The sequence below is a fragment of the Cucurbita maxima genome, unplaced genomic scaffold, assembly GCF_002738345.1.
Source record: "Cucurbita maxima cultivar Rimu unplaced genomic scaffold, Cmax_1.0 Cma_Scf00020, whole genome shotgun sequence".
Classification (NCBI taxonomy): Eukaryota; Viridiplantae; Streptophyta; class Magnoliopsida; order Cucurbitales; family Cucurbitaceae; genus Cucurbita; species Cucurbita maxima.
In genome coordinates, this window is record NW_019272036.1 from 1,287,438 (window position 1) to 1,315,057 (window position 27,620).

At 36.8% G+C, this 27,620-nt stretch overlaps 6 protein-coding genes, 2 long non-coding RNA genes and 1 other non-coding gene across 14 annotated transcripts; 4 read left to right on the top strand and 5 right to left on the bottom strand.

The window, feature by feature from the left end:
- The first annotated feature begins 41 nt into the window (after nt 1-41).
- LOC111494771 (cysteine-rich repeat secretory protein 3-like) lies at nt 42-1,924 on the top strand. 2 transcript variants are annotated; one of them, XM_023144763.1, is made up of 4 exons: nt 42-1,170; nt 1,380-1,493; nt 1,589-1,622; nt 1,712-1,924. In XM_023144763.1, the coding sequence occupies exons 1-3, from the start codon at nt 387-389 to the stop codon at nt 1,594-1,596; spliced, it is 906 nt and encodes a 301-aa protein (XP_023000531.1). In that variant the 5' UTR covers nt 42-386; the 3' UTR covers nt 1,597-1,622; nt 1,712-1,924. The 2 variants fall into 2 exon arrangements, with proteins under 2 accessions (XP_023000531.1, XP_023000530.1); XM_023144762.1 differs by having other exon boundaries at nt 1,589-1,924.
- An 805-nt stretch (nt 1,925-2,729) lies between these two features.
- Nucleotides 2,730-4,416, bottom strand: LOC111494811 (mitochondrial import receptor subunit TOM9-2-like). 3 transcript variants are annotated; one of them, XM_023144804.1, is made up of 2 exons: nt 4,020-4,416; nt 2,730-3,191 (listed from the first exon to the last, which is right to left on the bottom strand). In XM_023144804.1, the coding sequence occupies exon 1, from the start codon at nt 4,350-4,352 to the stop codon at nt 4,041-4,043; it is 312 nt and encodes a 103-aa protein (XP_023000572.1). In that variant the 5' UTR covers nt 4,353-4,416; the 3' UTR covers nt 2,730-3,191; nt 4,020-4,040. The 3 variants fall into 3 exon arrangements, with proteins under 3 accessions (XP_023000572.1, XP_023000571.1, XP_023000570.1); XM_023144803.1 differs by having other exon boundaries at nt 2,730-3,194; XM_023144802.1 differs by having other exon boundaries at nt 2,730-3,164; nt 4,020-4,415.
- Nucleotides 4,417-4,725: 309 nt separating this feature from the next.
- Nucleotides 4,726-6,843, top strand: LOC111494746. The gene has a single exon (XM_023144723.1). The coding sequence runs from the start codon at nt 5,029-5,031 to the stop codon at nt 6,595-6,597; it is 1,569 nt and encodes a 522-aa protein (XP_023000491.1). The 5' UTR covers nt 4,726-5,028; the 3' UTR covers nt 6,598-6,843.
- A 381-nt stretch (nt 6,844-7,224) lies between these two features.
- On the bottom strand, nt 7,225-13,735 carry LOC111494743 (glutamyl-tRNA(Gln) amidotransferase subunit B, chloroplastic/mitochondrial-like). Of its 3 annotated transcripts, XR_002720223.1 has the most exons (10): nt 13,611-13,735; nt 11,826-12,494; nt 11,460-11,669; nt 10,719-10,859; nt 10,409-10,612; nt 9,029-9,226; nt 8,873-8,941; nt 7,772-7,985; nt 7,530-7,679; nt 7,225-7,319 (listed from the first exon to the last, which is right to left on the bottom strand). XR_002720223.1 is itself a non-coding variant. In XM_023144719.1 (9 exons), the coding sequence occupies exons 2-8, from the start codon at nt 12,447-12,449 to the stop codon at nt 7,788-7,790; spliced, it is 1,644 nt and encodes a 547-aa protein (XP_023000487.1). In that variant the 5' UTR covers nt 12,450-12,494; nt 13,611-13,735; the 3' UTR covers nt 7,499-7,679; nt 7,772-7,787. The 3 variants fall into 3 exon arrangements, 2 of the variants coding, with proteins under 2 accessions (XP_023000487.1, XP_023000488.1); XM_023144719.1 differs by lacking the exon at nt 7,225-7,319 and having other exon boundaries at nt 7,499-7,679; XM_023144720.1 differs by lacking the exons at nt 7,225-7,319; nt 13,611-13,735 and adding an exon at nt 13,528-13,552 and having other exon boundaries at nt 7,499-7,679.
- A 375-nt stretch (nt 13,736-14,110) lies between these two features.
- On the top strand, nt 14,111-17,883 carry LOC111494796. The gene is made up of 4 exons (XM_023144787.1): nt 14,111-14,549; nt 16,121-16,191; nt 16,840-16,975; nt 17,645-17,883. The coding sequence occupies exons 1-4, from the start codon at nt 14,393-14,395 to the stop codon at nt 17,740-17,742; spliced, it is 462 nt and encodes a 153-aa protein (XP_023000555.1). The 5' UTR covers nt 14,111-14,392; the 3' UTR covers nt 17,743-17,883.
- On the bottom strand, nt 15,475-15,927 carry LOC111494821. Its single transcript, XR_002720241.1, has 2 exons — nt 15,886-15,927; nt 15,475-15,731 (listed from the first exon to the last, which is right to left on the bottom strand). It is a non-coding gene; the product is annotated as an uncharacterized LOC111494821 (long non-coding RNA).
- Nucleotides 17,884-18,686: 803 nt separating the features above from the next.
- On the bottom strand, nt 18,687-20,463 carry LOC111494816. The gene is made up of 2 exons (XR_002720235.1): nt 20,305-20,463; nt 18,687-19,255 (listed from the first exon to the last, which is right to left on the bottom strand). It is a non-coding gene; the product is annotated as an uncharacterized LOC111494816 (long non-coding RNA).
- Nucleotides 18,789-18,860, bottom strand: TRNAT-CGU. Its single transcript has one exon. It is a non-coding gene; the product is annotated as a tRNA-Thr (tRNA).
- A 5,322-nt stretch (nt 20,464-25,785) lies between the features above and the next one.
- On the top strand, nt 25,786-27,263 carry LOC111494780 (transcription factor MYB24-like). The gene is made up of 3 exons (XM_023144770.1): nt 25,786-26,041; nt 26,308-26,437; nt 26,580-27,263. The coding sequence occupies exons 1-3, from the start codon at nt 25,888-25,890 to the stop codon at nt 27,082-27,084; spliced, it is 789 nt and encodes a 262-aa protein (XP_023000538.1). The 5' UTR covers nt 25,786-25,887; the 3' UTR covers nt 27,085-27,263.
- The last annotated feature ends 357 nt before the right edge of the window (nt 27,264-27,620 follow it).

The window sequence follows — 27,620 nt, forward strand, 5'->3', positions numbered from 1 at the left end:
ATCCAAACACAAAAACTCCCATAATCAAACACCAAAAGTAAGTTCTCCCTCTCCAAGGAGACCATAAAACTCCATTATTTTAATGGCTTCACACAGTTTCACCATCTCAATAAAAAGAAAATGGCATTCCCAATTTCCCTCCACTTTTTCCTTCTCCCCAAGTTTCCGTTTCACAGCGCTTCCTCTCTCTGTCCCTTTGCGAGGACTGAATAGCAAAAAGATTCCCTTCTCTCCTCTCCCATCTGCACATTTTACAGAGAGGTATGGTTTGGTTTGAGGAATTGAACTGAGCCCTCCATTGTTCTTCAGATTAAACCAAAACCCATCTCTCAAATCCGACTGAATTCTTCAATGAAATCGAAATCTCCCCATGACTTGAGACATTAATGAACAAACCCCAGATGGGTTTTGAATCCTTTTTCATCATCATCTTCTTCCTCATTTCCCTCTCTTGTTTGGTTGAATCTGGTTCTGATTACACCACATTGATCTACAAGGGCTGCGCCAAGCAAGGATTCTCAGATCCAAATGGCGTTTATTCACAAGCTCTGGCTGCTTTGTTCGGCTCTTTAGTTTCACAATCCGCCAAAGGCTCCAAGTTCTTCAAAACCACCTCCGGCACCGCCCAAACCTCCATTACCGGCCTCTTCCAATGCCGAGGGGATCTCAGCAACTCCGATTGCTACAACTGTGTGAGCAAACTCCCTGAATTAGCCGATAGTCTCTGCGGCAAAACCATTGCAGGTAGAGTTCATCTCTCAGGCTGCTATTTGCTGTATGAGTTTCCTGGGTTTGCTCAGATATCAGGGTTTGAAATGCTGTATAAAACTTGTGGGGCTACGAACATTGCTGGAAGTGGGTTTGAAGAGAGGAGGGACACAGGGTTATCTGTGTTGGAGAATGGCGTGGTGAGTGGCCATGGATTCTACACTACTAACTATCAATCTCTGTATGTGTTGGCTCAATGTGAAGGAGATTTGGGGGATTCTGATTGTGGTGAGTGCGTGAAACATGCTGTGCAAAGAGCTCAGGTTGAATGTGGAAGCTCAATTTCAGGGCAAGTTTATTTGTATAAGTGCTTTATCAGTTATAGTTATTACCCAAATGGAGTTCCAAGGAGATCTTCATCATCTTCTTCTTCTTCTTCATCATATTCTTCATCTCCATCAGGTAAAACCCTCAAACTTTCAGTGAATAACAGTTTAGCTCACACACTAACACAGCCATGAACATTTTGGCACCTGGGTTAGATCTGAAATGCATCAAATTCAAACCAAAACACATGTTTTTGCAACTGATAGAGCTAATGAAGGAGCTAGTGTTCTTGTGTTCTTGATTTCTGAAAGTATATTGATATGAAAGGCTTAATTTGGTGTCAGGGATGGGGCAAAACACAGGGAAGACAGTGGCAGTGATATTAGGAGGGGCAGCAGGTGTGGGATTTATGGTAATTTGCTTGCTTTTCATCAGAGGTTTGAAGAAGAAACATGATGGTATGCATCAAGAACATGAGTTTGATGCAAATATCTGCCATTTTTGGTTCAAAAACTTCCATTGATTGATCGAGTTCATCTTCTATAATCTGCAGGACATTGATACAGAGGAAGAGTCGAAGTTTTTTTTGAAGTAAAAAATGGAAAGACAAAATCCAAATTGCTTTAGTTTTCTTTTGCTTTGTCTTATAAAGAGGATGGGAATTTTTTTGAGTCGACAAAGACTGTTCTTAGTACTGTGGTCTGAAAAGCTTGCTGATAAGAGGAAGGAATATCAGTGCATGGAAGGAAGGGAAGGTAACAAAAAGATAAAGGAAAAAGGAAATATCAGAACTGAATGAGACGGGAAGAATGTTTTTTTTTAAAAAAATATTTTTGTTATCTTATTGCTTTCTTTATAGCCATATGGGTGTTTGTCTCTTTTCTCCTCATAACTCAGATCTTTTTATGCTTTAAAATAACTGCCTTCTTCAAGAAGATTTCAAAGTCCATCTATTTATTATTTTTTTTTTTTGTGAAAATTTTAAAACAATTCATTCCCATTGGTTTTTGTTTGGTTAGCAATGGTAGCAGTGAGAGATCGAACAATCAACTTTTGTAATGATAACTGATGTCTTATTCAAAAAGTTAGGCTTGAATTGAATTGTTAGAGTTTTGATGAATTAATAGCTTGATTTCGAAATTTGACCTATTAAATATCAAAAGAAGCTTCCCGGGTGGTCAGGCATGTGAATCACCTACAACTATTGAAAAAAAAAAAAACCAATATGTCGGAGGAGAGTTTCGAATTCAACTCTTTTCGATGAAATGAGCTTTAACAAGTTGAGTTTTAGTGATTTAGCAGAAGAAACCATATGTTCTCATCAAGATCTTTATTCCCATCCTCTAAAAAGTAAAAAGAAACCAGAAACTCCTTAAAAAGATACAACTTGAGGACCTAAGGAGGCAAATATTGTTCTTAATGCACTTGATGTTCTTCAATAGTCTACAAGTGTACTGCTCAAAAACGCTATTCTCAAAGACATTCTCACAAGTTCAAAATTGAAACTAAAGAAAAGAAATCAGGCCACGTTTAGCAGAAACACAATTGGACGAGAAAACAGATACCTAAACAAAAGTAAATCCAGTCGATAATGCAACCAAATTGCTCCATTTCTGCACAAACTCTAGAGCAGAGACACAGAGGGATGCAAACTAGTAGACTAGAAATTGCACAAGGTAATAAAGAAAGGGAAACAAACAGAACTCTGTCTTCTGTTCAGTCAATGAACATTTATGGATTATCAGAGTTGAACAAAGAAATATGGTCCCATGTTCTGACAACCAGAGGTGCCATAATTTCAAAAGGCATTCAAAGACTTTCCAGATAAAACAACAAAATCATATACAGAAAGAAGCCTCCAACAGTGAGAACTAAGAAACATTTTAGGCAATGGAAGTGGCATTCAAAGACTATAAACTACAAAGGAATACAAACTATGCAAAGGGAAATACAAAAAAAACTTCCACTGCCAATAAGAGAAGCTACCAAGAGAGAGCAATACAAGTTAGGTGATCAAAGAACTTATCAGAAACGGTATCCTGTCCTCGAATATGGGAGGATTGTGTATCAGCCATGAATGCCATAAGAAGGGTAGAATGAAGCATCTCCATACAAAACTTTACTTTTCCCTGCCGAAAGGCTGATCTTTAGAACAACTTCCAAAAAAAGTAACCAAGTCCACCGTATGAGTTAAATGCCAATTCAAAGCCGCAAGGATTTGCTTCCAGAATAAATATGCAAAGGGCCAAGTGATGAAGAAATGATGCAAAGAAACATGGACTAAGTGGCAAACAAAGACTAAAAATGAAACAAACAAATAGGAAGGATGGGTTGTAGAGTACTCAGTATGGAGAGGAATTAAAAAGCTGTTCTGTTAATTTTAAGTTAACTTATAACAACAATAACTCAAATGGCCTATCCGAGGGAAAATAAAAACTCCAAGTTGCATAGTGAAAAGATATTAGCCCTGATAAAATGCAGTCATACTTAACAGTTAATTACCAAAGGCTAGGCACCTGAAATTAAGGCCATAAGAACATGATAAAACACCAAAATGGCTATTCAATCTGAAGCATCATTTTATAGATGAAGCATCTAACACGATTCATAACGACAATTCATGGAAGACGATGAGCGAAGCAAAACAATCAATACTAGAGCTTGAAAAAATGTCGGAGAAGAAGAAATTTTCAATTCTGGGCATCGAACAATTTCTCTCAAAAAGGAAACAATCATAATATAAGTTTACAAAAGCAATCCAGAGCTTTATGAGAAGAAGAAACTTGGAATTGATTCTGAATTCAATTCATATAACTTCGCAACATAACTCTTAACTCTCCAAAATCTCAATCGCCAACAACGTCACATCTAATCCGCAGTCACAAACAAAGGAACAAAGATACGACGACATTGTACGCAATCAAAATCCATCCTAAACCCATAAAAAACCCTAAATAGCAACAACATCATGGAGTACCCTTAACCTGAAGCCATCAAGTAGATCATCATTTAGGAGAGGCGGTGGCTGGAGCACCAAGTAAACTCGCCTGCTGCATCTCGAGCTCATTGAACTGCTGTTCGCGATCCATTTCAATGATGAGCGGCACCACCAAGATGAGAAAAGTCGTCCCTGCAATCCACGCAGCTTTACCGGTGCTACGAAGGAGCTTTTGGGAGACGAATGCGGCATCAGAAGCCGTACTTTTCGCCCGCTGGACGAGTTGGGAATCGGAGACAGACCGGGAAACCCTAGACAAGACGCCTAAATTATCATAACCATTAGTGACAGAAGGCCGCTTATTACCTCGAGACGCCATGAAAGGATACAGAAAAGGAACTTGAAGCAGTAGAAGGAAAAATTGACGCGATCCAATTGATAGAGATATTGATACCTTTTCACGGATGGAACCGAAAATAAAAATAAATAAATTAAAAAAAAAAAAAAAAAAGCTTAGGGTTTTGGATGTCTGAAAAAGCCCAGCCCATTATGGAGTAAAATAAAGCCCAATTTAACTAAGCCCATTTTGCTAAATAAAAATAATAATAAAAATTCTAAAAATTGTAATTACCATTAATCTTTAAAAACACCATTTTAAGACCAACCATAAATAAATAAATAAATAAATAAAAAAAGAAGGTGTAAAAATGGTCCGACAACTCCCGTGGCCAATCAAAACCCGCCACGTCAAAACAACCTCTGGAATTTTTCCCGAGAAAATTTCAGGGGAAAAGAAAAAAACTCAAGATTTCCCGAGAAAATTTCTTTGACCGATCAAAGAAACCAAATCCCGCATTCCTTTCGCCTCCCCTACCTTTTCTTTATTCTCCTCCAAACACAAAAGATTTCCCCAACAATTCCCAAAATCAAATGGGCCTTCCTTTGATTCAACCTTAAATGCCTTCTCCTCCTCCCTCCTCCCCATTGCCGGCGCCGTCCTGCCGGTCCCTCTCCTCTCCGTCCTCAATCTAACCTTTCTCCACCCGTCTCCAACCATGTCCATTCTCAACCCCTTTCAGCTTCTAGAGCTCAATGTCATCTCAGCTCAAGATTTGGCTCCCGTCTCCCGTTCCATGAGGACCTACGCCGTCGCCTGGGTTCACCCCGACCGGAAATTATCCACCCGAGTCGACACTCACGGCCACAACAACCCCACATGGAACGACAAGTTTGTATTCCGCGTCGACGATGAATTCTTGCACGCCGACACCTCCGCGGTAATGATCGAGATCTACGCTTTACATTGGTTTAAAGACATTCATGTCGGAACTGTTCGGATTCTTGTCGGGAATCTCATCCCCACTCAGCCGCGTCTCCACCAATTTAGTCAGCAGCCGCAAGTCGGAATGCGATTTGTGGCACTTCAAGCACGGCGGCCCTCTGGTCGGCCACAGGGGATTTTGAATATTGGGGTTGCTCTGCTTCATAGCTCGATGAGGAGCATGCCGTTGTATTCGCAATTGAGTACCTCGGCGATTGGGTACCGGGATCTAATGGGGGAGGAGGACGCTTTTCATAATAATCGCAGCCATGGGACTCCGACGGCGACGACGCTGCCGAAGATGAGAAGGTCGAAGAGCGATACGAGCTCCATGATGGGATCGGAGCTTCGTGGGTCGGAGATTATGGGGAAAACAACGAAATCGAAGGCGAGTTCTATGGTGGATGGATCGGAAATTTCTAAGACGAAGAAAAAGGGGCGATCGAAAGCGAGTTCGATGATCAGTGGATCGGTCGGAATTAAACGAAAAGAGAAATCGAAGAAGGCGAGTTCAATGCTTAGTGGGTCGGGGATTGAAGAAGCTTATAATAAGAAGAAAACAGAGAAACCGAATCCGTTCAATGTAGCGAATAATAAAGTCTACAAAATTGAGCCGCCGCCGTCGAGCAAAAAGGAAACCAAACCCAATTCCGGCTATGAAAAACCCATTTCGATTCTGGAATTCATCGATTCGCCGCGGATTCATCCTGGTCTAGAAACGCCCAATCCGAGGTATGATAAAATGCCGTACGCGACGCCGTTGAGGACTCCTCGGAGGCTGACAGGTGGCGGCGGTACTGCTAAAGGAACTCCGATGCACGAAACGCCGCGAAGAGCGACGCCATTGCAGGGGAGATCGTCCTTTACGAAGAATAACGAATTTACTTATACCACGCCGAGGAAATCGAATTTGGCCGGCGCGTTTTTTACGGAATCGGAGCTCGGTCCTTCGCCGTCGGAGGTGGCTGCGAAAATGGCGATGCAGAAAATTGATGATAATGCGAGCTCGACCGTTGATGGGGTGAGCGTGAATGAAAGCGTTGAGGGTTTACAGTCGAAGCTGGAGCGATGGCGGACGGAGCTCCCGCCGGTGTTTGATCGTGGTGAGTCGCCGAGCTTTCCGAAGAGTGAACCCCGACATAACCGTAGTCACAGCGACGGCGGTGGGTTGTTCTCCTGTTTTAGCAACATTTGCGGCTGCGAATGCTCCATCGTCTGCGGCGGATCACCAAAAACACCAAAGAAATCCGGCGGTAGCCGTGTTGGTCGGAGCCCATCGGCGGACAATGTGAGCTTCGTTTGAAAACGCGAAGAACATGAATTCTTTTCGGGTCGGGCTTAACCCGTGGACCTAAATGAAGTAACCCGAATCAAAATCAAACCAAAACGAACCGTTTTTCTTTATTAACGTGGGCAGGTGGTCAAAAGACAAATTTAACCCTAACAGGATAAAGGAGGAAACACAAAACAGAGACAGCCAGCCAGTGTCAATAATGTCAAACTACAATCCCTCATTCTTTCTCTCTACTTGTTTTTCCATTTTCCTTTTTTTTTTCTAATAATTCTTTTTTTTTTTTTTTACTTTAAATTGAAAAAAAAGGAAAGGAAATTTTTACTTCATTTTTCTATAAATGTAATTGGATTAATTTGTAAAATATTCTTATATTTATTTTTTATATGTGCTGTTGATTATTTTTTATTTATAGATTTTAATGTTTTTTAGATCCCATTAGAGCATTTAATTTGTTTAATTATATACTTATTTATAAAAAAATAAAAAAAAACTCTATTTTTTATGTTTTTTTTTTAAATAATTAGTATTGTTCAAATTTTTGTAATAAATACTTTTAAAAAAATGAAAATTTTATATCTTTATAAATTTGAATTAAAAAGTTATTTCTAATAAATAAATAAATCACACAAAATTTAGTTGATAAAGTTATTTCTAGTCTTTTAAGACGTTTTGCTCTCTCGAGAAAAATTATAAAATGTCACTCAACATAGAATTACTCTAAGGAAAACATAGAAGGCTAAAGCATTACGAAGTCTGATAGAGCATTACTAAGTAAGAAAGACACCGGAAGGGTAAAGCTAATCTCTAGTCAAGAACTACATTGACAGGTTTTCTTCTAGTATTCAAAGCTCCTGATTTGGGGGGCGTATATGATACCTAGGCTCCGTTACGAAAAAAAGGGATTCCCATAGGAGCAAATCTTGATGAATACAAATTTTGTTTAATTTTAGAGTTATTATGATTAAAATAGAACGTGAATCAGAAGAGCTTGAAGAAGGAACAAGGCTAAAATCGCTACAATATTTTACAGTCAGCGTCTTCTCGAGCAACTCGGGTTTCAACATCCATGATTATCAATCATCATCGAGTAGCTACGAACAATCGAACCATGGAAAATGTCATACTTCTTGATAGAACAAACTGAAGAACAGTATCAGATGAGTTCAAAGCAAGGAAGACGTACTCATTGAACAAAATCATCAGCTTTTGGCGTTTAGTTTCTCCAAGAGAATCTTGTTTAGAAGCCCTGGATTTGCTTTACCTTTGGATGCTTTCATCACCTGGCCAGCAAAAAAGCCTTGCAGCTTGGTTTTGCCACCACGGTACTGCTCTAGCTGATTTGGATTCTCTGCTAGTACTTTCTCCACCATTCTCTCTATCTCGGCCGGATCGGCGATCTGCCAGTACAAAATAGCCAGAAATGATCATTGTTTCGGTTAGTTATTTGTGTCGTATTGTCGTTATCAAGTAAACTGTATACTAGCTATCGACTGGCTTCATTCTTTTTCCTTTTCTATGAATAAGAAATGAGAACGACTTCGTTGGCGACTCCAAAGGGACGGGGAGTCCCTTCCCCAAAACCGAAAGGAGTTGCAAGAAGACCTTCCTATCTAAGTTGATGGTGTAAGTGGTGTAGTTACAAAAGAGTTTGTGTTGGCTACACCAATTAGAGGCTGTGAACAGTACAAAACTGTAACGATCCAAGCCCACCGCTAGCAGATATTGTCCTCTTTGGCCTTTTCCTTTCAAGCTTCCCCTCAAGGTTTTTAATACGCGTCTACTAAAAAGAGGTTTCCATACCCTTATAAAAATGTTTCGTTCTCCTCCCTAACCGATGTGGGATCTCACAATCCACCTTTTTTGGGGCCCAGCGACCTCATTGGTACTCGTTCCTATCTCCAATCAATGTGGGAACCCATAATCCACCCCTCCCCTTCGAGGCTCAGCGTCCTTACTAGCACACCACCTCATGTCCACCCCCTTCGAGGCTTAGCTTTCTCGCTAGCACATCGTTCGGTGTCCGACTCTAATACCATTTGTATCAGCACAAGCCCATCGATATTGCCCTCTTTGGGCTTCCCCTCAAGGTTTTTAAAATGCGTCTACTAGGGAGAGGTTTCCACACCCTTATAAAGAATACTTCGTTTTCCTCTCCAACCGATGTGGGATCTCACACCTGGAAAGATACGGTTAAAAGTCTAAAAAGCAACCAATTCCACTAATATTTAACATGGAGGATGCTTGAAAATAATTCACAATTGGACTTTAATAATAAACAACTTGCCTGAACCAAATCCTTTTCTTTAATCAGCCCATTTACAGTTCCACCTTTAGCTAGCAACTCGAAAAGGATCTATACAGCATAAGAAAAGAAAAGACATCAATAAAATGCAAACTGACAGAAGTCGACATTTAGACTATAACCAATCATTAATTTTACCTCTTTCCCGATCTTTCCACTAATGGTACCACCTTTTATGGAAGCTATCAATTCAGCAAGCTCTTCTGGAGTGAGCTTGATATCATTTATAGTTAGCTTCTCATTTTTCATGTAGGCTGCAATATCACCCATTATCCAGTTTGCAGCCAGCTTCACTTCAGCCCCCCTTGCAATAGTTGCATCAAAAAACTCAGCCACCTAGGACATCATGCAGCAAAAGTTCAAAACAGAGCAAGTGTATTCTACCAATTTATGCTAATCAATGGTTTAAAAAGAATCATGATTTGTACTTTGGCTTGTTTTTGTTGAGGATTGTTGGGAGGGAGTCCCACATTGGCTAATTTACGAAATGATCATGAGTTTATAAGGAATACATCTCCATTGATATGAGACCTTTTGGGGAAAGCCAAACCAAAGCCATGAGAGCTTAGGTTCAAAGTGGACAATATCATACCATTGTGGAGAGTCATGATTCCTAACATGGTATCAGAGTCATGCCCTTAACTTAGTCATGTCAATAGAATCCTCAAATGTCAAACAAAGGGTGAACTTTGTTCGAGTTGTTTAAGGACTCCAGAGAAGGAGTCGAGCCTCGATTAAGGGGAGGCTGTTCGATGGCTCCATAGGCCTCAGGGGAGGATTGTTGAAAATTGTTTGGAGGGAGTCCCACATTGACTAATTTAGGGAATGATCATGTGTTTATACGTAAGGAATACATCTCCATTGGTATGAGACCTTTTGAGAAAAGCCCAAAGCAAAGCCATGAGAGCTTATGCTAAAAGTGGACAATATCATACCATTGTAGAGAGTCATGATTTCTAACATGGTATCAAAGTCATGCCCTTAACTTAGTCATGTCAATAGAATCCTCAAATGTCGAACAAAGGGTGTACTTTGTTCGAGGACTCCAGAGGAGTCGAGCCTCGATTAAGGGGAAGTTGTTCGAGGGCTCCATAGGCCTTAGGGAGAGGCTCTATAGTATAGTATACTTTGTTCGAGGGGAGGATTGTTTGGAGGGAGTCCCACATTGGCTAATTTAGGGAATGATCATGGGTTTATACGTAAGGAATACATCTCTATTGGTATGATCTCTATTGGTATGAGGCCTTTTGGAGAAGCCCAGAGCAAGGCCATGAGAGCTTATGCTCAAAGTGGACAATATCATACCATTGTGGAGAGTTGTGATTCCTAACCGTCTTTCCTTCTAATTTTTAGAAATCAAGTACAAACAAGACAACTTATAGAACAGACCATGTTCGAGTAAGGTAATTCCTTCTAATTCATCTCAAACTTTTTTTGCCTCTAGTTGCGAAAATTTGCTTGTTTTTTAAGAATTTGTACAAGGGGTAATAAGTCTTATAAAAATTCTAAGAAACTCACACTAATGTCGTTTGCCAGGAAAAGCACATCCTGCATGCTCAGGCCCATACTCTCATATCTTCTACGCTTCATTTCTGGAAGTTCAGGCAAAGAATCACGGATATTATCAACATATTCTTTTGTGAGAATGACTTCGGGGAGATCAGGTTCTGGAAAATATCGATAATCAGAAAGTCCTTCCTTTTTCCTCATTGTAATTGTTTTCTAAGCAATAGTACACAGGTGAGCACATGAGTGGACAAGAATATAAAGAATAATTGTAAGTTATGACTGATGATCAATGGAGAATGTACAAAAACGTATGATAAACCTGAGCGCCTTCTTCCCAGAGTCTGGTTTCCTGTACAATTTGATCACTTTGGCCTTGACTATGGAGAAGCACTTGTCTTGAAATCTCAAAATCAATTGCTCTGCTCATGGATGAAAATGAGTTCAAGTTTTTTATCTCCACCTGCAAATCAATGTATGTTACTAAATATAGTATAAAACTGCACATTGCCATTAGTTGGTTCTTAGATGTACGAAAGAACATGAGCTTGATAGAAAATTCAAAGATCCTGCATTTCTCCTGCTCACCACTAAATTTATCTTGCCCACACATTTTGTAACGGCCCAAGCTCACCGCTAGCAGATATTGTCCTCTTTGAACTTTTCCCTTTCGAGCTTCCTCTCAAAGTTTTTAAAACGTGTTTGCTAGGGAGAGGTTTCCACACCCTTATAAAGAATGCTTCGTTCTCCTCCCCAACCGACGTGGGATCTCACACATTTGGTCTACCCTTCACAAATAGTCCCTCGTTCCCCACAATTGCTCGCCAGCTAACTATTATTTAGGAATCTTTGATCAATAGATCAACAAAAAAAACATGCATAATTCACAAACATATGTCAGATTTGTATGTGCTAGAATAATTGAATCAAGGTAGGTGGTCATTCGTTGTTGAATAGTTAAACTTCAACCACCCATCCAACTTAAATCATGAAACGCTTCCTTAGGTGCCTTCTAATTACTGGTCACAGCACAGAAACAATACTTGTAAGAGAACTAAGCTACCTTTGTTCCAAACTGTGACTGCCCAATAGGTCGAACCGACACATTCACATCGCACCGAAGGGAACCTTCTTGCATGTTTCCATTACTTACACCCAAATATCGAACCAACCTCTGTAACTCAGCAGCATACTCTGCAGCTTCAATCCCAGTTCTCATGTCAGGTTCAGAAACAATCTCAAGCAAGGGCACTCCTGCCCTGTTCAAGTCAACCTGCAAATAACTTAAACAATCAATATAGCAGCCAAGGACAAATAAAAGCACACCATAATGAACTCGATATATTGAAATTGACCATAAAATGGGATCGAAATACATGTTTGGCAAGATCATAGCTAAAATATGAGATAAGGGATGCAAAATTATTTCCTGAGAGTAGCTTCCACTTTCAGAGTGAAGCAGCTTTCCAGCATCCTCTTCCATGTGAACCCTGGTGATACCAAACCGCCTATGCCCCCCACCATACTCAATAGGAAGATCAAGGTCAATAAAACCGCCACTCGCAATTGGGATATCAAACTGAGATATTTGATAGCCCTTGGGAAGATCTGGGTAAAAGTACTGTTTCCTATCAAACTTTGAGTTGAAAGACAAACTGCAGTTTAGTGCAAGACCCAACTTCACTGCAAACTCAATCACTTTTGTGTTCAAAACAGGCAAGGCACCAGGAAGCCCCATGCAGATGGGGCAGATATTCGTGTTCGGTGAAACACCATAATTGTAAGGGCAGCTGCAGAAGGCCTTGGTGAGAGTGGAGAGCTGAACATGGGTTTCAATGCCAATAATAGCTTCATAATCCTTGGAGATTCTATCAATAATCTGTTTATCAAAATGTGGTGAAATTGCTATAGGCCTTTGCTTTTCTTGAGTTGCTGTTTGGGATTGAGAGGATTTCACAGAGAAATACAAAACTCTCCTCCTTTTTGTAAACAAAGCAGCAGGGTGAAGCAAGAAAGGTTGGGTCCGAATGCATCTCAATCCTACAAATGCCATTTCTGTAGTCTCTGATCTTCTTCTACCATCAATCGGTTACAAACACTGAAAAAATGCTTTGAGAATAAGATAAAGCAATGAAAATTGAAAAACAACTTTAAATTCACAATCTAAACAACTAACAGAGAGAGAGAGAAAACCAACATAAAACAGATAAGACATTAACAATTGACAGATAAGACATTAACAATTGACGATCAATTAACCGCTATAAAATATACAAAAAGAATCCAAACCTTTCTTGAACATAGGTGACAAGTAGAGATGGAAGAGATCGAACATGGGAATAAGCAAGCTTGCCATTTTTTTATTTTGATAGAGGGGGATGGAGAAAGTGGACAAAAGAGATTCGCATTTCCCAATCGAAAAGATGAGTTCCTTTTACGTCTCGCATTTCTCATCAAACAAATACAAAAAAAATCATCATATTGAAAACGTTACTAACACACCAAGCCCTTCCTTCGTAGAGCCGTGTATTGTGAGTGATCCGAACTTGCCTGGAGCGAGCCTCCCATAGAGGAAAGTGAAGTTGGTGAGCAGTATGATGGGCAACTATCTCCTCCAGTTCGGAGAGGACTCAACTCTTAGTCAGTATCCCCTTAGTTTTGGGGTGGACCCTAGGACATGGATTCTATATGAACCAATGAATCATGACAAGTTGTTACTACTAGCAATGATTTCCTTTTTCATTACTTCATTACTCCATCCTTTCAATATCCCTCTCCCTTGTTCTCAGTTACTCATCACGTGGCACTCCGTTCATATCTTTAAGTTCGATCATTTGATCATTGACAAGGTCATTTCTATTTCTAACCAAGACAGAAGAAAATTTAACAATGTAATGAAAAGTTATGAATTTATCTAATTATACAATCTATGGCAAAACATTACAAGCATATGCATCTCCTTGAGCAAAAAATAATTTGAATGCCAAACTCTTCTGCACCACAAATGAAGAAGTGTTCGTCATTGGGTGGATGAAAGCCATGGAACAATGGGATAGCAAACCAAGCTAACAAACCTTATCGAGAACGAGATGTGAGACGATTAACAGAGACGAAAGAAGATGAAAACGAACCTGAAGTTCATCGCCAACCACGCACATGTAGAAATGGACAGAATCAAAACGAGAACAGAAGAAGAAGAAAGTTTTAGACTAACCGAAATGAAAACCTGCCGCCGGCGAGACCAGATTCCGGCGTTGGCCACTCTCTCAGCTTACGGCTGACTGAAATTCAGAGGGAGCCACCCGTTATCCGTTTTATTGCTTGCGTTTTAGATAAAAGGGGGAAAAGGCTCAACTTTTCCCCATTGTTTTTGTAAAAATATATAAATAAATTGTAAAATTACAGCTGTAAAAATAAAATTAAAAAGAATTATCCAACCATCAAAATACCAAAATTATTTTTAGTTTTTAAAATCTTGAAATTTAAAATTATTTCTTTAAATTTATCTTCCTAAACAACATCAAAATTTATGAAAATTTCTAACTTTTTTCTATGAATTTATGATATATATATATATATATATTTTTTTTTTTTTGTATTTTATTTATTTATTTACTTATTATTATTATTTTTTTTAAAGTAGTTGCGGTGGTAGGAATCAGCGTAGTTTTCACTTGACATCAACGTTTAATCAAAGTAATTTAAGGCATTTATTTATTACAAGAAGAAAACAAGGCCGATGAGAAGAAAAGAGAGCAGTTGAGTATAATTTCATTGAAACTCAAATGCGTCTTCTCTAATCTGGAATTCAATTTCATAAGGAACATTTCGCTTGATTACCCACAAACTGATTTTTTGTTCCAGTTCATCAGCACGGACCCATCTTAATTTTGTAGATCATCGCCGTCATCTGCGGCGGAATTCTCTGGTGTTGCTTCCAAGTTCTGCGGCGGCGATGTGAATATCCATTGAGAGTATTTGTAGAAGAAGAAGAATATGGAGACCCAACAGTCAGGGAGGTTGAGATTCTCGTTTAGGAATGCGACCGTAGCTGTGTGCTTGTTGAACCTGGTGGCGGCTTTTCTTATGCTTCAGGGTTTCTTGTTTGCTGCCTCTTCCCGCAATAGATCCTCCTCAACAAATCCTAATTTGGGTTCGTTTCCTTCTCTTCATTGTTGTTCTTGGAATATCGTGGAGTGAAGAGCTTTTCTGATTTCTGCAAATTCATTGTGAAGTAATCTGAATATTTATTGGGGGGTTTATTTGAATTAGATGGGGGGTTTTCTTAGGTTTGATTTTTAGTGCATCAAACTGATTCTAATGAATGTTTGTGCCGCCGATCAGAGATGCTAGGGTGATATTTTGAACTGACTATGCTTGTTGGTGGATTGCTTAGATGAGGGCTTAGGTATCATGAACTACAAGAAAACAAAAAATTGCGTATATGAGTGTTGGGAATGGTTGGGAGGGAGTAAGGGGTGGATTGTGAGATCTCACATCGATTGGAGAAGGGAACGAATGTTAGCGAGAACGCTGGGTTCCGAAGGGGGGTTGATTGTGAGATCCCACATCGATTGGATAAGGGAACGAATGTTAGCGAGAACGCTAGGTTTTGATGGGGGGTGGATTGTGAGATCCCACATCGGTTAGGGAGGAGAACGAAGCATTCTTTGTAAGGGTGTGGAAACTTCTCCCTAACAGACGTGTTTTAAAACCTTGAGAGGAAGCCCCAGAAGGGAAAGTCCAAAGAGGACAATTTATGCTAGTATTAGGTTTGGGCCGTTACAAATGGTACTAGAGCCAAACACCGGGGGGGTGTGCTAACGAGGACATTGGCCCCAAAGGGGGTGATTATGAGATCTCACATTGGTTGGAGAGGAGAAGGAACGAAGCATTTCTTACAAGAGTGTGGAAACCTTTCCCTAGGAGGCGCATTTTAAAACCTTGATGGGAAGCTCGGAAGGGAAAGGCCAAAGAGGACAATATCTACTAGTAGTGGACTTCGGCTATTACAGTCACATTGGCTAATTAAGGGAGTGATCATGAGTTTATAAGTAAGGAATACATTTGGTCCTTAAACCTATTTAGCCAATTCCTAAGAATGATGGCCGTGATGGATTTGATGACAACGTCAACCGTTGTTTTGATTAACATTTATTACAGAGATCGCCTGCACCAATAGAGCGAAGATTTTGGGTGTGGGACATTGGGAGAGACATGCTATCAGTCACACCTCTCTACAATGGTAGGATATTATCCACTTTGAGCATAAGCTCTCATGGCTTTGCTTTTGGTTCCTCCAAAAGGCCTTATACCATGGAGATGTACTCCTTACCTATAAAACCATAAGCTCTCATGGCTTTGCTTTTGGTTTCTCCAAAAGACCTTATACCATGGAGATGTACTCCTTACCTATAAAACTATAAGCTCTTATGGCTTTTCTTTTGGTTTCTCCAAAAGCTTTCATACCGGTGAGATGTATTCCTTACTTATAAACCTGTGATCATTTCATTAATTAGCCAATGTAGGACTCCCTCCCAACCATTCCAACATGATTAAGCTTGAAGGGGATATATTGTTTGTCTAAATGTACTTATTAACTGAACTTTTCAATGGAAAAAAATTGTTGTCTGAATTGTTCGGCCCTCCTTTGTTTATGCTCTACACTTCTTGACAGTCACTTGGGTGATTAACTTAGATAATGGGTGAAATTTCATACTGCAGATCAACTGAAATATATCAGGGAATCAGAAGAGATTCGACTTGCCATGCAGCCATTGGAACTGATTAAAAGGGTAAGCGTCTCGAGTATACCCTATAACCCATCAAAGCATAAGACATAAGTCTCATGAGTAAATTTCAATCTCTCCCTTTGAGTGGCTTAAGATGTAGGTGAGTCAGATTCGACATGATAATTCAAAGGAAATAAAAACCGAACCGAACTGCGACAACGATGACTGAAAAATCGTCTATGCAAACTTTATGAATTGAATTAATGAATGGAGATGATTGGGTTTAACAAGTTTTTCTGTGAGATCCCACATCGGTTGGAGAGGAGAACGAAACATTCTTAATAAGAGTGTAGAAACCTCTCCCACGTGTTTTAAAAACCTTGAGGGAAGTCCGAAAGGAAAAGTCCAAAGAGGACAATATCGGCTAGTGGTGGGTTTGGGATTTTACAAATGATATCAGAGTCAGACACCGGGCGTTGTGCCAGTGAGGACGTTGGGCCCCGAAGAGGGGTGGATTGTGAGATCCCATATCAGTTGGAGAGGATAACAAATCATTATTTATAAGAATGAGGAAACTTCTCCCTAGTAGATGCGTTTTAAAATCTTTGTGGGCTTGGACGGTTACATTTTCAGCTTAGTTTACACCCGGATGTCTCTGCATATTTGGAATTTTCTTTTGCATTGATGTTTGAATTTCATTATTGTATTCAGGTAAGGGAAATTCAGCAGGAAGCATACTATGAAAGTGAAGATATACAAGAGAAAGACTCCAAGCAGAATGCTGCCATTGATCTTTCTAAGAGATTGAAAGACTTCCGTTCTCTCAATGATGCTTCCAACTTAAAAGGTACCATTTTTAGGCTCTGAAATCATCTCCCTCCCCAGCTCCACCCTCCACTGTAACAGCCAAAATCAGAACAACCGAATTGGTTCGGTTTCATTAAATCCATAATTTTGAGCTCAACAACATATGAAGCAGAGGGATTTGAGCCTCTTACTTCCCGGTCGACTAATTTCATAAAATATAGAATCAAACATTAGTATAACAGTTTAGTGTGATAGCTTTTTAAAACTCGAGTCGGTAGATTGTGAGATTCCACATCGGTTAGAGAGGGGAACGAAACATTCTTTATAAAGGTGTGGAAACCTCTCTCAGAACTTTGAGAGAAGCTTAGAAGAGAAAGCTGAAAGAGGGCAATATCTATTTGCAGTGGGCATGAGTTGTTACATGGATAGTTTTGCTGGTTTCAACCAATTTAGTCGATCTAATGATTCATTTTCGGTTATTTTTTTATTCTTCTTAAACGAATATGTCAAAGTTTTCAAAAGTGGGTATAGCTCAAATTCGTTTAAGTACATACTTTTGACTAAAGGATTAGAGGTTTGAATCTCCTACCTCACATGTGTTTGTGGATTTTGTTTTTAAAAAATAAAGTTGGGTTGACCTGTTTACACACGGACCACCGTCCCGTGCCTGAGCTAATATGATATGAACGATTTGTGAATGGTGACACAGCTTTGGAGGAATGGCGGAAAAGGAAGATGGAAAGAGCAAGAGTGCGAGAAATGGAGAAAAATGGGACACTGAGATCTCCGACTTCTAAATCTGTATGAATTTTACTTGTGTATGTGATTCTAAAGTGAAAAAGCTTCATACCCTTCTTCTTATACCGAATTAGATCGGGCTGTGTTCGGGTTCAAAGACAGAAGAGATAAGAAAGTCCTAATACATGTTTCATTACTTTAACCTCTGCTTGTTACAGGAATGTGTTAAAAAATAAAAAATTCAATAATAGTTATAATTTCACATAATATTCTAGACATACATTTATTTACTTAGTAAAGAATGAAATATATTTATATAATATAAACATATAATAAAAGTTAATTTTGAGATTTAGTTTTAATATATATATATAAGTGGGGTAGGGCCGGGATTCGGTAATTCTCAAACATCAACCATGTTTAGTTAATAGCAAATTTTCTTTCACTCCCTTCCTAAATCTCCATTATCTCCATTTAAACTAAAATTATGTAACCTGTTTGAGATGGGTTTTTTTTTTTTTTTTTTTTTTTTGGGAGAGATGAGATTCTTCTTGGAAGAGAGGAATTGTATTCGACACGGGCAAGATAACGTAGGACAATCATTCTTACTTAAAATGCCATTGCGGAAATAACCATTTGGGAGAGATGAGATTCTTCTTAGAAGGGAGGAAATGTATTCGACACAAGCAAGATAACATAGGACAAGGCAAGATAGCATAGGACAATCATTCTTACTTGAAGCGCCATAGCCGAAATAACCACAATACTTCAAATGAGTTTTATTAAAAAAGTATACGAAAATAATCAAAATTCGTAAAAAATATGATGAGCTCCCAACATGCAAGATAACATAGGACAATCATTCTTACTTGAAGCGCCATAGCGGAAATAACCACAATAAGTTTGATTAAAAAAATATACGAAAATACTTCAAATGAGTTTTATTAAAAAAGTATACGAAAATAATCAAAATTCGTAAAAAATATGATGAGCTCCCAACATGCAAGATAACATAGGACAATCATTCTTACTTGAAGCGCCATAGCGGAAATAACCACAATAAGTTTGATTAAAAAAATATACGAAAATAATCAAAATTCGTAAAAAATATGATGAGCTCCCAACGAGGATTGAACTCGTGACCTTTCGCTTACGAAGCGAACGCAATACCACTATGCTATGGAAGCCGTTGTTGAAATGGGTCAACTGAATACTTCTATTAATTATGAGTACTAAAGTCACATTTCGCTGAACCCAATACCAAATATGGTCACTTATTATTGCAAAGCATCTATGTATGATCTATGTTCCTTCCCAATGGGCGTAGGGGCTGCTGCTGCGGGTGAGCCTCCTAAGGGTGGTTTAGAACACATGGTTCTGTATCATATCAATGGGTTAGTTCTTCTAAGAACATAGTTTATGGTTGGGTTAGCTCCTTCAAAACCTTCAATGGGATCTTTCACATAGTAACAAAGTGTGTGGTTCAATACTCTTGCTAATACTTTTTCCCTACGGACAGAGATACAAGTTACCGTGTATAATTTTCCTGCAAAACTTCCATTTTGGAATCCATCAATGCTTCCTGCACATTACAAGGAATAATTGATTTACAACAAATGCATATGATTCACCTGCAGCAACTTAATAAATAAGAAAGGGGGAAAATGAATAAGTAAAGAAAAAGGAAATATCTGAAAACAAATATGCTTACCTACTAATATACTATGTCTGCTATCGTTAGATAATGAATATAAATTAGCGAAACTCACCCTTTACTGACTCTAGCCCACCACTAGCAGATATTGTTCTTTTTGGACTTCGTCTATCAGGGTTTTTAAAATGCATCTACTAAGGAGAGATTTTCACACCCTTTTAAAGAATGGTTCGTTCTCCTCCCAACTAATATGGGATCTCACACAACCAGTCTTAGGATGAGTTCAAATCTAAGAAGAAGTGATGAATGGAAAGTGGAACAGAGACCAAGTGAGAGATGAGACACAAATGCTGACGCTCCTTTGACACTCACTGAGAGAGGGATTGCTTCTTCAACAGTCTGAGGGAGAGACTTCATCGAGGAAAGTAAAAGAAATGAAGCTGGCACTTGATAAATGCCAAACTTAATTTGGGTTAGTTAGATGGATCCTTCTGTCAGTTTGGAGTTCAAAGAACATTCTAAGTAGATGGCTTCTTTAGCAGGAAATCCATCAATTCTCCACAATAACAACACTTCAAAGCTACCCTGAGTTCAAACGAGGGTAATAAAGAAGCCAAAATACATATAAAGAAAACCAACTAAGCTTATATCTTCAACGAGCTATTGCCTAATCTTCAAAGGCGTACACCGAGTAGCTAGTTTCCTTAAAATCAGTAGCAGAGGATAAGGCGTTGCCGTTCCAAGGATAATCGATTGCAATCCAAGAAAGAATATCAGAATTCAAAAATACGAAACACCATCACACCATTGATTAAACAACTCATGTCCTCAGAATCTAACAAAGCGCAAATAAAATCCACAAGAAACGAAGACAACAGTAAACCTCCTCCCGAAACAAAAGGAGCAGAAAAAGACGGCGCAAAAGAATCCGAAAGGCCGTTTTCTGCCATTAAAGAGGAAAAATAACAAGATTATACCTTCATCTGAGAAGAAGAAGCTACTTCCACTTCAGTATCTGGTGCAGCCATCGCCACTTCCAAGTCTTAACCTCTCTCTCTCCTTTCTCAGAAACTAGACACGCAGGAAAATTAGGGCAGGAAACCTGTATTACCAGTCGTGCCTACATTTTATACCTTTCTTCGACCTCCCGCCCGTGAAAAGTTTTTATTTATTATTTTTTTTTTCAATGAAGGTTAAAAATGTCTTTTCGCATCTCTGGATTTGAATTTGGGCTTGGGCCAGCGTAAGGCGGCGGCCCATTTGATCATTTGCAAGAAAGAGGCAAAATTAATTTACTAATAAATAAATTAAAAAAAAAAATCGCTAATATGACTTGAAAATACTTCAAATTATTAAGAGTTTACATAACTTTCTTTTACTCAGCGTCGTTATTATTATTTTTTTTATTAAATTTAAAAAAATATATCTCTAAATTACATTTAAGTCAATTTTTTTATTCAACATTTTAATAAATTTTTATTTCAAGAGTGGTTCTGAAGGTTAATATTTTAATTTATTTAAAAAAAAAACGATAATATTTTTTCTTTTAATATGTACGGATAAGAGAAGAAAAAAACAGCAAATAAATTAATTACGTACGAATTTATTTAATGGGGATATATGAGTCAATACCGTGTTGATAGCATGATCGAGTGGTTGACTGCTGATTGACCGTTGACCGACATAGCGTGGCCAGCTTTTTGGACGGTGCCCATAAGAAATCAGATTTTTTTAATTAAAAAATAGGAAAGATTCAATTTTATTGTTATTTACTTTTTTGCTAATTAATAATTTTAATAATATTTTAACATAAATTTAAATGTTATTAATATCGTCAAATTAAAATTAAATGATTTTGTCAAAACTCACAACTTATAACAAAATTTTATTTTATTTTTCTAATTTTTTTAATTGTACTTCTAAATACTAATTTTAATTAACAAATTTTTAGGATTATGTCTAATTAACACTAAACAATTTTAATATGTGTTTAATAAATTTTTAAATATAAGTTTTTTTGTTCAATATTTTTTTTATAATACCTTGGAAAATTTAATTAATTTAATTAATTAATTATGTCTAGTAAATTTGTAAAATTAAAACAAATTTAGAACAAAAACTAAGAGTTTAAAATTTGATTAAATGCTTCCAAATTTTAAAATATTATTAAACACAAAATTTTAAACAAAAAAAAAAAAAAACCATTTAAAATTTTGATTACCACTAAAAATTATAATTCAACTTACCTTTAAATTTGCCCACTATTTTATTTTAGTATAATCGTATTATTTTACATTGAAGTGACATTTTTAAGCTATTTATATTAAATATTTCTAATTTAGTATAATTTGTAAAAAAATAATACCAAAAAATGATTTTTTTTTTTAAATATATTTCAATAAAAATGTAGGAGGTTATTAGAAAATTATATATATATATATATATATATATATATATATATATATATTTAATGAATTGATTAAAAAAATTAATTCTAAAGGGACAATGTCCCTTGGAGAGGTCAAAGGAGTAAACATTAGTGGGGTTTGGCAATTTAATTTTAAATTACAAAAATTACTTCTTTTTTTTTTTTTTTTTCATCTCCTTTTTCCATGAAAGCGAAAGTTTGCTCGAAAGTTCCCTAAGAAATTATTAGGTTTCACAATTATTTTAATTTAATTTATGTTTGAAGAAAAAAAAATAAAAGAATAATATTATCTTCCCGTCAACCATATGAAAACGTCGCTCATAACTTTGAGTTTAGAAGAAATTACAAAAATAACTTATTAAATATATATTTAAAAAATATACTTTTCAAAATTATCATTAAAGTATAAATTACTTAGAATATTAGACAAGAAATAGACCTAAAACAACTTGACGTTCACGTGAATAAAATAAGGGTAGTTTTGAAATATTTATACAAGTTTAGAGGTAATGTTTTAAATTTGGTGAGTTTTCATCTTTTAGATCTTAATACCTAAGCTGCATGTCGAAACTCATCGAAATTCCGACTTTTGAGATTATGGCTTGAGACCCTATTCAGTCCTTTTCAAGCTTGTCTTTGACACTCGTGCCGCCTCATTCTCTCAAACTTTACGTATGTCACGACTTAGCTTCAATGCACTCCTCGATCACATCGTGACATTTCTCAATCTTGACACAAACGTAGCTAGATAAATGTCACTCTCTGTCTACTACTAATAATAAAATTATCTCATGATATTTGCTAACTTTTTACCCTCCTTGATAGTAATGGTCAACGACAAAGTCTTCCAAGATCCAATTCAGCCACCCCAAGTGATTTTTGTTATGAACCTAACTTTTAATTATTAATTTAATTTATTCAATACGAACAATATTTTTATTCAACGACCACTATTAAAAATTTCACAGCTAATTTATGTTCTTTTTTTTATACATTTATTCAGGTAAAAAAATAATAATAAACTTTTTTTTTTTAATATCGGTGGTCTAAAAAAAATCATTCAGCTCGATAATTATTTATTCCTTCCAAAATTTAAATTTAAATTCTAAATTAAATTGTAATTTAACTAAATTAAAATTAGTTTTATTTTATATAATAAAGTTTAAGGCTCATTTTAGCACCATAATATCTCATAATCTCAATCCTAATCAATGTAATAAAATATGTAAAAAAAAAAAATTAAAAAAAAATTATAGAATATCTTACTTTTAAATTAATTAAGGTAATTAAATGCTTAGCTGTTAATCAACTTCAACTTTTGTAAAGTTCTTTTATTTTATTTATTATTAGAGCATATCCCTTTGTTCTACCTTGTCCGTACCAAAAAGGTTATCAATTCAATAATATCCTTCTATATAAACATATATTATATACTTTGTCACATTGGATAAAGATATGATGATCTCAATTTCAATAATTTTATTATATGCTTCGGGTTTATGAGTTTCCTTTCCATACCAATATGATCATAGCTCAATAGTTATGACACGTAATTTTTGTAATGCCCAAGATTCAGAATTTGAATTTTTCACTTGATGTCCCCGACATTTCCCTACATGTAATTTTTGTAACCCCCAAGTTTCAAAATCTGGATTTTTCACTTGATGACCCTGACATTCCACTACGATATGATCACGTTACTTACTCCTTGCTTCTTGAGAGTAAAAACTATCTCTACAAATCAACGCGAGTCATTCCAGCTTGTTTTATCTTCACTTATATGTATCTTAAGAAAGCTCTTAATCATAAAGTTCTTATGATTGAGCTACTGAAAAAGGAATGTGCACTTTGTTGATATATACAGTGACTTTTAATTCTTTGAAGTTTTTTTTTAGTCATCTTATCTTCAGGATCATCGCTCTCATTCAGATGTAGTCTCGGTTCATTCATGTACCATTCCTTTACTCTCGAGATTCGATGTTCAAATCTTCATTCCACATCAACAACATATTTGAGAGATCGAAGCTTACAATTTACTTTTAGTTTTTGTAGGCGTTTTTAAAATCATGACATCATCAAATTAAACGAGTCGGTAAATATACGGTTATTATTTGATTAATTTTTGATGGATGGGGTGTAGAGCAAATAAATATTAAAATAGATATGGTTGGTGAAATTCCATAATGGAATGGCTTTGTGCATAACACGTTTGCTAGAAGACGATTTTGAAGCAATTCCAAAGCTATCTCTTTGGAATATTTTTTTAAGTAATTATTTCTTTTTTAATGAAATAAAATTTATTTTTTAATTGAAAGCTAAGCTAGAGACTCTTTAATAGAGTAGGGATTTTAATGTGGGGAGAGATATTTTAGAAGTTGGCAGCCAAAATTTCTTGAAATAAATTTCAAAAAATGAAAAAAAAAAAAAAATTATTTATAACGGGTAATTAACGTATAAAATTTGGATAATATAAATTGATGTGAGAATTTATTTGAAAAGCTGAAAATATAAATGACTTTAGTAATATCTTTCTAGATGAAATATATGGTAAGAATGATTTTAGTCCATTTGTTATCATGTCAATTTTCATCATTTATTTATAAATAATTTTCAGACCGTCGATGCTAGGAAGTGAGGGAGTCACTTGTTTGGTCTTACAGTGCACTCACTCCCGCTACGAGAAAGAAATGATGCCCCAGCTCGACTCAAGACCAAGACTCTTTACAACTTGCACCAGGTTGATCTAGTAATTAGGGGTCAGCCTGAAATTGATTGAAATGACGTCCCACAGCTCGACTCAAGACCAAAACTGTTTACAACTTGCATCAACCACTTGCATCAGGTTGATCTAGTAATTAGGGGTTCGTTCAGGCCGCTCAAATCATAATCGAAAAGTATTCTTAAAAAATCCAAAAAATGCATGCATAAAACTCTTTCTCACGGAGGGTAGGAGTAAGGAAAGGCAATGTGTCCAAATGATCTTAATTTTAATGTCTCAAAAAGCTGAAAATGGCATAAAAGAAAATATAGTATTTGAATGAGGATATAATGGAGATTGCACATCTCATCTCTCCTTTAATCAAACAGGTGGAGAAATCCCATTGGATACGCAATATTTTTCAAATTGAAAAGGTCATCCACTCACAATAATTAAATTATTATATTTTAATTACATCTTTTATTTTGGTTCAAGAAGAGGGGTTTACGTGGCCTAGAATCTCTTTTTCCTCCTATTAAAAATCCTCACTTTTCATTATTATTACAATTATTATTGGAAATTTTAAGTCACCTAATGCTTTGGCATCTCCAAGGTTTGTCCTTTCCCTATGAGTATCATTGCCAACGATTCTCCTTCTTAATATTTGGATGGATGTATTTTTTTCGGAACAGATATAACTGTCTCGTATCTACGAATCAGAGAGAACTTAATGGACTCAAAAATATAATAGCATATAAAAACAACATACTATCAAAAGGTAGCTCGAAATTGAAGCATGTAGGACGGGTATAGGCTAAATCAGCGCAAGTCGACAGAAGCTTAGCTGATTGATGAATCGTAGCTAAAAGAAAGATCTTAATGAAAGTTGCCTATTTTCTCATGTGACAAATTATTCTCAAGCTTGGTTGATGTTAAACAATGATAATCTGCACTGAACCATTTCAAATCTGGAAAAATCCTACTGGAGAGAATCTAAATATAATCTATTTACAAGGCAAAAGAACACTATGATAGTTAAAAATATGGAGAGAATCTATATATAATCTAGATGACTCCAAGCTCATCACTTTATAATATTTTTCCTAAAAGAATGATGGAAATCTAGTTAAAATAATCAAATGGGTCATCTTTTATAGAAGAAGAATAAGATTAGACAGTCCCAAAAAGAAGATGAAGTTTAAAAAAAAAGGGAAAAGAGCAATACACAATAAAATATTGATGAGGACATATATGCCATTATATAATATTGTTTCGAAAATGATGATGATCACTATAACTTGAACAGTAGACATGATCAGAAAAACTATGAAACCATGAGTGAGTATATAAATATGCAGCAGATATTAACTCAATATGCCATAGAAATCTGGAAGAGAGAGAGACAGAGAGAGAGCAAAAGTAAGGTTTTAGAAGATGATGATGATGATGGGTGAGCATTTTGGTTGGGGCAAAGTGGAGGAAGAAGGATGGAGGAAAGGGCCTTGGACTGCGGAAGAAGACAGGTTGCTGATTGAGTATGTGAGAGTTCATGGTGAAGGAAGATGGAACTCTGTGGCTCAACTTGCAGGTACGAACACATAAGCAAACAGCTCTCTCTAGTTTCGGGTCGGTTCTGTTCAAGTATTGGAGTGTTCTATTAGTCACTTTAAATTGAGCATTTGTTTCCCCTCATCACTTCTCCAAAATTCAGTATTCGATCCCCTGTTCTTCCATATCTTTTCTTCTTTGATTTGAGTCATCATTTGTCTTTTTCTTTCTTCCAACTTCTTCAACTTTTAGGCCAAACTTTTCCCTTTTTCTAATTCGTTTCTTTTTTTTTTTTGGTGCATTCAGGATTGAAAAGGAATGGGAAGAGTTGTAGGTTGAGATGGGTAAACTACCTGAGGCCAGACCTAAAGAGAGGGCAGATAACTCCACATGAAGAAAGCATAATTCTAGAGCTTCATGCTAGATGGGGGAACAGGTAATCCTCTCTTCTTTTTTGTCATGTTAAGGGGCCCAACGGACGTTTAACAAGAATTTTCGGGTTCGGTGTCATACTTGAAAATATGAAGTGTCCAAAATTATGTACAGCTAAAAAGAAATAACCCTTGTAAAAACTGTAGGTGGTCTACCATTGCTAGAAGCTTGCCTGGAAGAACTGATAATGAAATAAAGAACTATTGGAGGACCCATTTCAAGAAAAAGGTAAAGGTAACTTCTATCTGCAACGAAAGGCCCAACCCTCGATTTTTAAGAAAGCATCAATATCAACAGCAGCAGCAACAACAATATTGGGAGATCCTACGACGACAACAACAACATCGAGAACTCCTAAGACAGCAACAACTGAACCAACAACCTAATATGAAAACTGAACTAAGCAGCTCTAAGCCTCAAATAAGCCAAGAATCTTGTACTCCCATGATCAGTAACTACAATACCCAAATAACTGATCATCATGATCACCCAGGAAGCCTCTTGCTGTCAGTGCCTGAGGCAATTTCCATAGAGGACCAACAATTATGGGACGGATTCCTGTGGAATTTTGAGGATTTTCAAGGCAATCTCACACCAAATTCTGCATTTGGAAAAGCTAATATGCACGATCTAGTCACACCCTTTTGTTGAATTTTTTTGGTAGAGATTAATGATTTAACTTCATCAAGTTTTCATCGTAAAAGTGCTGGAGAGTAATCCAAATCTTAGCTAAAAATTTTATTTTGTGAACTTTTGTATGCAAATACAAGACAGGCTTAGTTATGAATCTTATCATGTATGCTTCTGGGTAATAAAAAGGGGAATTTTATTTGCTATGGTCCAAAAGTTTGTTTAAGACATTATTTTCTACAAGTTGTTTCTTTTTTATTGTTAAACAAAGTATAAAGTATATATGGAGTATGGAGATATGAATCTTCAATGAAAAATATAAATCAGTTAGATAATGCAAGTGATCTCGAGTGATAGAAAAAGCTGGCTAATCAACCCACTTCTATTGTTCGAACACAAGCACTTAGTCCTACATATCAGGATAAGCCTGATTCCTTAAATATTCATTGATATCTCAATTTTGATTATTGATTGGATTTCGAATACATCAGGGATAGCAAAATTTTCTATTGAGATAGAGCTCTACGAAGAGCTGATCCTAACAGCATAAAGTGTCT

Coding starts and splice junctions, on each gene's coding strand:
- LOC111494771 (XM_023144762.1), top strand. CDS start 387: ATGAACAAACCCCAGATGGGTTTTGAATCCTTTTTCATCATCATCTTC. Junction 1,171..1,379: donor ATATTCTTCATCTCCATCAG/GTAAAACCCTCA, acceptor ATTTGGTGTCAG/GGATGGGGCAAAACACAGGG.
- LOC111494811 (XM_023144804.1), bottom strand. CDS start 4,352: ATGGCGTCTCGAGGTAATAAGCGGCCTTCTGTCACTAATGGTTATGAT.
- LOC111494746 (XM_023144723.1), top strand. CDS start 5,029: ATGTCCATTCTCAACCCCTTTCAGCTTCTAGAGCTCAATGTCATCTCA.
- LOC111494743 (XM_023144719.1), bottom strand. CDS start 12,449: ATGGCATTTGTAGGATTGAGATGCATTCGGACCCAACCTTTCTTGCTT. Junction 10,860..11,459: donor AGTCACAGTTTGGAACAAAG/GTAGCTTAGTTC, acceptor ATTGATTTGCAG/GTGGAGATAAAAAACTTGAA. Junction 10,613..10,718: donor TCTGGGAAGAAGGCGCTCAG/GTTTATCATACG, acceptor ACTATTGCTTAG/AAAACAATTACAATGAGGAA.
- LOC111494796 (XM_023144787.1), top strand. CDS start 14,393: ATGGAGACCCAACAGTCAGGGAGGTTGAGATTCTCGTTTAGGAATGCG. Junction 16,192..16,839: donor CATTGGAACTGATTAAAAGG/GTAAGCGTCTCG, acceptor TATTGTATTCAG/GTAAGGGAAATTCAGCAGGA. Junction 16,976..17,644: donor TGATGCTTCCAACTTAAAAG/GTACCATTTTTA, acceptor ATGGTGACACAG/CTTTGGAGGAATGGCGGAAA.
- LOC111494780 (XM_023144770.1), top strand. CDS start 25,888: ATGATGATGATGATGGGTGAGCATTTTGGTTGGGGCAAAGTGGAGGAA. Junction 26,042..26,307: donor CTCTGTGGCTCAACTTGCAG/GTACGAACACAT, acceptor TGGTGCATTCAG/GATTGAAAAGGAATGGGAAG. Junction 26,438..26,579: donor CATGCTAGATGGGGGAACAG/GTAATCCTCTCT, acceptor TAAAAACTGTAG/GTGGTCTACCATTGCTAGAA.